This window comes from Aulonocara stuartgranti, assembly GCF_965226115.1.
Source record: "Aulonocara stuartgranti genome assembly, chromosome: 15".
NCBI classification, from domain to species: Eukaryota; Metazoa; Chordata; class Actinopteri; order Cichliformes; family Cichlidae; genus Aulonocara; species Aulonocara stuartgranti.
The window spans coordinates 26,826,334-26,833,413 of NC_138951.1; the positions used below are offsets into that span (position 1 = coordinate 26,826,334).

Consider the following 7,080-nt stretch of genomic DNA (forward strand, 5'->3'; position numbering starts at 1 on the left):
TGAAATGTTTCCATGTATTTGTACTATTAATTATTAATAATGCTGTTTCCTTGTGTCTTTAAAGCCTAACCAGGGTCCAGGTCTCATATACATATGCACTGATTAAAGCAACGTTAACATATCGCTCCTGTTGTATAAATCAATACAAAAAGGCATCCACCATTTCCAGTTCTTCTTTGTGTAGTGTTAGTAGCGTGTTCCTGCAGATCATGGCAGCAGTCAACGGGTGACCACGGGCTTCGTCTAGCAACCACTTGCCAAACGGTCGGGGCCTGTGTGACTGAGACGTGGACACAGCATGTCTGTCCTCACATGTCCATCTTTAAACCCAGGCCGTGCTCACATCACGGGTCAACTGTGTTCACAAATATTCATCTCTATGATGGCGGCATCAGACATGCCACACAAATCTCTGCAGTGACACAAAAACCATCAGTGATGCTGAGTGAAATCGTCTCTTTAAACCCAGGTCACAGTTTATAATCAACTGACAGCGAGCGTTTCCACAGCAATCAGGTCAGGTGACAAATGCTAATTAAGAGCCATCAGTGAGGAAGAGTGGAGGAGGTGAGGTTGTTTCCACCTCCTGAACGATGGCTAATTTAGCAGAAACGAACTGATGAAAAGCTTTTTCATCTGTGTTGCCATGGCTGCGTGAAGCCTGGTCAAATGAATTAACAGGAGCCTTTGATTTAGAGCAGGAAGGTTATTACTGAAAGGTAAAGAGAAAAAGTCAAGGAAACAGGGAAACTCCACTGAGCAGGAGACAAACGGACGCTTGGCCTCCGAGATGTGATCGGACAGAGGCCAATGGCTCACATGCCTTCAGAGGGAGCTGTGATCTAATCCTTTCAGGCCCTGCCCACAAACACTGAGCTGAGGCGGAGACTGAAGGTGAGTCTGGTCCAGATCTGTGGCAGTGCAGGTGGAGCTGGTTGGATGTGAACTTAACATAAACAAACACGTTTGCTCAGTCCGGCCTCACGTCCTCTAGTCTGACATTTGTAGACGTTTTACCTCCTCATACTTGACCACTGCCACCGAGGTGTGAAGTCACATGACAGAAAGTGAAATGTCAGGTGTGTGAGAGACCTGGAGATGAGAGGAGCAGAAACTGTCGAGGAGTAGGAGGGGAGGAGGAGGAGGGGAGGAGGGGAGGAGGGCGAGAGGAGGAGGAGGGGAGGACAAGAGGAGGATGGGAAGGATAGGAGGAGGAGAAGGGGTGGAGTAGGAGGAGGCAGGCAGGAGGAGGAGGAGGAGGAGTGTTTCCTGAATGATGATGTCTCTTGTATGGAGGACTTTAAACAGGCGACCTGATGAAGCTGAGCTCTGTTGGGTCAGGTTTGATTTACAGACTGGCCGTATGCTGACGTGTGATTGGTAAGTGCTGCAGTGCAACGAGTCCACCAGCTCAGCCTGGAGCACAAAAAGAGTTCACCAAATAACAAAAACATGAATTGAAATCTTTGAATCTTTATTCATGTTCCTGATGCTGCCTCTGCGCCGACCCACGCACTCCTCTTTTTTTTTTTTTTTTTACAAATAGTTAGAAAACTGTACAATACAAAAACAAAGAAAAGGAAACAGACGGTTAACACGCCACATCAGCAGAGCGATTTAATCAATTTAAAGAAAAACACGAAACCTGACGAACAAAAACAAGAACATAATGCAGAACGATGCTTCATGCAGCCACTTCAGAAAGAGCCTGAGACGGGAAACGTCTGAATCTGAGTGTGTCAGTTCCTGCTGCACATCACACGTGTGATGGAAATCTGCAATGTGAAATTTTACATCCTCACAGCTGACTCTGAACTTTTATTTTGTATTCTTCAGAGAGTATACTGTGTTTGGAGGTGGGGTCATGTGTGGAGCTCAGAGTTTGATCTTTGCTCTGTCTGAGAAAGCATCTGGGGACAGTTTGGAGTTTCAGAGACATCCTCATGTGGCTGTAGAAGTCGTGGACGAGAAAAGATTCCGATGCGTCATGACAAGCTAACGTTTCAGGGTCCAACAGGAAGTGAGTGTGCATAAACGTGGCCACAGACCATCGATCAGGCAACCACAAGTGACTGACAGTTTATAAGTGGGTGGGGCTTCAGTCAGAGATCTCCAGGTTTTACACATCAGTGCTCTTCTGGACCAGGGGTCTCAAACTTTAATGAGCTGTGGGCCACTCCTGGCACCGTCATCTCATTGGAGGGCCACTTTAGCGTTCAGGTATTAAAAAAGAAACAAAGAAACAAACAAGAAAACACCCACAAATATTTCTGAAAATGTAATATTTTGTTTGTTTTTTTTAAATTTCAGATAGTGTATAACAAGACAAAACTGCAAACGTGAACACAGATTCTTTTCCTCACTCTTAACTAACTAAAGCCTTTCATTGAACTACCAAATAAACACAATGGTCCTGTCTTTCTGGCCAGACACGTGGCAGCACTTCTGCTATCATTTTGTTCGTATTTAACAAAATAAAAATGCAGACATAAGTGTACACATTAGTTTTTGACTGTCTCACTGAACTAACATAGTCAATCTCTTAGTATGTTTGCACTCTCTGCTCATATTGCCATCATATTAAATCATTTTTGGCTTTTTAAAGAACTTATTTTAACATTACACTTAACAACAAACAAATCCTCCCTAACAGAAAAAAACTGCATTATATTTCTTCACGTCAATATACGGACACCCCTGTTCTGGACGCTTCGAATTAAAATGGGCAACTTGCGATCGTCGGTCACGTGATTCGTGATGTCACCTGACCGAGATTCTAGCTTTTATTCAGTGATTTTAAAATTGGATACTGTCAGAACATTGTTCTCTTTCAGAAACACATCCGAGTTGTTATTTACTGAGAGGAGACCATAGTGTTTCAGTGTTTCACGTCCCCTTTAATGTGTGTTTGTATGTCTGTACATCTGTCAGTTAGATACCATTCCTGCTCTGTGGTTCTGGCTGCAGTGCAGATGATGTCATCATGTATGTTGCCACAGATGTTTTACCTGCTGAAACATCTGTTTGAGTCACTGAGAACATGAGCAGGCTGAACTCAGGGTGGACGAGGCGGTTTCCTAAAACCAACTTCAGAGTTGGTTCACTTCAACTCGAGTGCTTAAGTCGTTGAGCGGGATCAAACCCATGGTCCTGCTCTGGGTTCTTCAGGTTTGAGGCTCGGGGTGGAGCTTACAGGTGAACAGAGTCCATGCTGGAGCTGAATCATTTTTCCTAAACTCTGCTGCACAACGGATGAATTCAGCACCATAAAAAACACCACGACAAACAAGCTCACAGAGTCGTTGAGCTTGTGAATAGAAGGCACTTGCAAAGCTGCGTCCTCTGAGGTCTGATCTCCGATCAGCCATTTGCTGCTCTGCTCTGACAGGACGTCTGCTTCAATCTTCCGTCGGTGAGTCAGCGAACCTTTCACACCTCCACCTCCTGACGGCCCCCTTGCGCAGCGTCACCTGCCGTCATCACGGTGATGTCGAAGCAGGTCTCCATCATGAGACGGGACTTGCACAGGTTGACGCAGTACTCCAGCTCCCCCGTGGCCTGAGCCAGAGCCTCTAGGTACTCCTGGGACTCGCAGTCCAGGTCCTGGTCCACGTCAACTGCAAACACGGAGAAAGCGGTTAGCTATTTAGATGCATGCGGGCCGACGTTTGTACCATGACATCACCACGCTGCCTCAGCTGCTCGTGCACAGCATCTCTGAACGCTTGGCCCGGTCAGTTAAGTTCAGTTAATGACAAACACATGAAGCTGAACTCTGAGGTTTCTGTGGTTCATCATCACAGAAATATCGCAGCCGGTCACTGATGGCTTTCTAAACGGTGAGTAATCTATTATATGAGTACCAGCTCCCTCCCGCTGCAGCTCATACTCACACTCTCCACTCCACCTGCTCGGGTGGAGCATCAGCCAGCTCTTGGCCTCCTCCAGCTCCGCCTTCAGCCTGTCGTGTTTGCTCTTTAGCTCTTGGATCTGCTGCTGCCGCTTCTCCAGCATCCTCAACCGGGCATTGAAGTAGAGCAGACCCTGAGGAGCGAGCACATAGTCAGAGCCTCGAACTGCACACACCGGCTGGTAGGGGTGTGGACGATGACAAGGAAGAGGAGGGGGGATTAGCACGAGGCTTCGAGACTCCAGCCTGTGTCTGGCTTTAATTAGGAGTCAGTGCAGTGCTAATCTGTGATCAGAGGAGGATTAAGGACAACTGAGGACAAGCAGGTGACAGAGAGGTGGTTCAGACCTGCGCTTCATTACAGCTGCCCCTCAGAGAGCTTTATTCTGAAAATCCTGGGATGTTTCTATTGTGAAAGTCTGTAAATGTGGGCAGCTGAGCAGTAATAAAAGAGTTGATCATCCAGATGATAAGTGACCTGAACATTAACTGTGTGTTTATGTTTCACTTGCAGCAGCTTCTCTGTGACACGCAGCCAAAAAGGCCAGATTGTCAGGTGAAGTCAGACTGACTGACTCCAGTTAGACCATCACAAATTGTTCATGTGGGGCCATGACACAGGCGTGACCAACCTCAGTGAGGCCCATGGGAGGGGAAACCAGTGAAACCAGCGAGTTGCTGATGTAAAGCCAACTCAGGTCTCTGTGTCAGCAGCAAGAAAGCCTTGTTTCATTTGGAGCTACAGGACAAGTTGGGATTTGGGGAAAGCATGCAGGTGTAAAATACACATGAACAGATGCAGCAGGACAGGAAGCACCTCCGACAGGTGAAGCGAGCAGAATGAATCCAGTGTGAACAGGTAAACACAAAAAGCATGACAGGCACAGTGTGTGAGACAAAAGTTTGAGCACAGACAAGCGACACCACACGGCCTCCATGTTGGCGTCTCTACACCGGCCGCCAGTCAGACCGGCACCCTCTCTGACCTTTAACCCTGCACTCTCCGGTGGGATCACAGAGGTCCTCCACACCAGGGCCGGTTCGAGTTTCATGTCATGGATGGTTTGTTTGGAGGAATGTAGGAATGAACGTGTAAAGGACAACTCACCTTCTCAACATCGTGGAACGTCTGCTGGGACACAAATAGAATAGAATAGAATAGAATAAACCTTTATTATCCCACGGATGAGAAATTTTGGTGTTACACAGCTCTTACAGCAAGGAAAAATAAAATATAAAAGGAAGACACAAGGTGGTCCTATAAACATAAGCAACCGAAGTCCATATATACAGGTAACAATGTACAGAATATGTATAGAAAAATTGAAAAATTGTACAGTGATATGTATAAAAAAAAACAGAGAGAAGCCAATTATTCACCGAGCAGTGCTCCGGATATGAAGAGCACGTCACCTTCCTCTAATTGAAAATAAATCAGAGCCCGACAGGCCGCTCTGCCGAGGGTTAATGACCCGTTAACACTGAGAGAGGCGGCTGTCACAGAGACCAGACAAGCATCCCCCCCACGGTCTGCTTTATATATGTGATTTGGATAAAAATATAAAAAGCTCCTCTGAGTGCGCTCAGACTGAGGCTGAGGGTCCAGATGAAACTCCACCTGCTTCAGGAGGCTGTGTTTGAGTCATTCTTGTCAGTGCATCGCAGAGAAGCGGAGGGTTCTAACACGACCTCCACGTGAGGGGACTAAACCAGCATGCTGTGATGCTGAATGGCATGTGAGCAGCACGTCATTATTTAACCACCACCTACTGGTCAGGTGGAGGACTCACCTCAGATCCCATCAGCGCCTCCTTCCTCTTCTGCACACACTCAACGTTGTCGATCTCATACACCTTTATCTCAAACTGCTCCTTCAGGGTGCCGCCCAGCGGCGGCAGGTCCACCCACTGACCACCCAGCTTCCTGCCCAGGGAGGAGGTGTCCGGCAGGGGGGCAGGGATTAGCCGCCGCCGCAGGAACCCTGCAGGTGGAAAAGGAAAGAGATGAAATAACTCATGATCAGTAAATGCAGCAGACTGTGTGTCAGGTAAAGTTCACAGGGCTAGGGGTGCAGGTGTTTCCAGCTGTGGAAGCTAACATCAGGGCCCTGCATTCGGAGACTGGTGTTTGAATGCTCACTGAACAGCTTCAACACAGCCAGCTGACTCGCTCAGTTAAAGCTGCAGTCAGCGAGGAAGTTAGTCACACCTGTGCTCTGAGCAGGTACCTGAGTCAGTGTCAAGGAGCCGGTGATGTCATTAAAAAGACAGCCAATAGCACTCAATAACAGGCAGGACTATCAAGGCTGTAACGCAGCTGCACCACATGGCCTTAAACCAGACCTGGGCATTTCACGGGCCGTGGCCCATGTCAGCCCAGGTTGGCCCACATCAGCCCATGTGAACCTTCCTGTCCAGCCAGTGTGACTTTCACTGATGTACAGATGCATGTGCAGGTAAATGTTTACTGACCAATCTGCGATGCTGCGTTTTTAACAAGGCCCGGACTAAAAACTCTTTATTCACTGAAGTCAAAGGAAAAGCTGTAAGCTCAGTCTGTGGTGTCGTGTTCAAGAACCATATTTTAAATCAGCACTGTAGCTGGGCATGCACAAACTACAAGAACGTGTGTAATGAAGGGCACAGACTGGTGACTGTACAGGGAGTGCAGAATTATTAGGCAAATGAGTATTTTGTCCACATCATCCTCTTCATGCATGTTGTCTTACTCCAAGCTGTATAGGCTCGAAAGCCTACTACCAATTAAGCATATTAGGTGATGTGCATCTCTGTAATGAGAAGGGGTGTGGTCTAATGACATCAACATCCTATATCAGGTGTGCATAATTATTAGGCAACGTCCTTTCCTTTGGCAAAATGGGTCAAAAGAAGGACTTGACAGGCTCAGAAAAGTCAAAAATAGTGAGATATCTTGCAGAGGGATGCAGCAGTCTCAAAATTGCAAAGCTTCTGAAGCGTGATCATCGAACAATCAAGCGTTTCATTCAAAATAGTCAACAGGGTCGCAAGAAGCGTGTGGAAAAACCAAGGCGCAAAATAACTGCCCATGAACTGAGAAAAGTCAAGCGTGCAGCTGCCAAGATGCCACTTGCCACCAGTTTGGCCATATTTCAGAGCTGCAACATCACTGGAGTGCCCAAAAGCACAAGG

General features: G+C 47.1%; 1 protein-coding gene across 5 annotated transcripts in view; it reads right to left on the reverse strand.

Annotated features, from left to right (window-relative positions):
- Positions 1 to 1,457: 1,457 nt before the first annotated feature.
- The window catches only part of LOC309690112 (kinesin-like protein KIF26A), a 67,678-nt gene continuing 62,055 nt past the window's right edge, over positions 1,458 to 7,080 (reverse strand). For 4 of the 5 annotated variants that reach the window (XM_082506987.1, XM_082506989.1, XM_082506991.1 and 1 more), the window contains 4 exons: positions 5,701 to 5,891; positions 5,019 to 5,042; positions 3,894 to 4,044; positions 1,458 to 3,617 (listed from right to left, as the gene is read on the reverse strand). In XM_082506987.1, coding sequence (XP_082363113.1) covers positions 3,430 to 3,617; positions 3,894 to 4,044; positions 5,019 to 5,042; positions 5,701 to 5,891 — 554 coding nt within the window. In that variant the 3' untranslated portion in view covers positions 1,458 to 3,429. The remainder of the gene's footprint in view (positions 3,618 to 3,893; positions 4,045 to 5,018; positions 5,043 to 5,700; positions 5,892 to 7,080) is intronic. The other variant, XM_082506988.1, reaches the window with a different exon arrangement.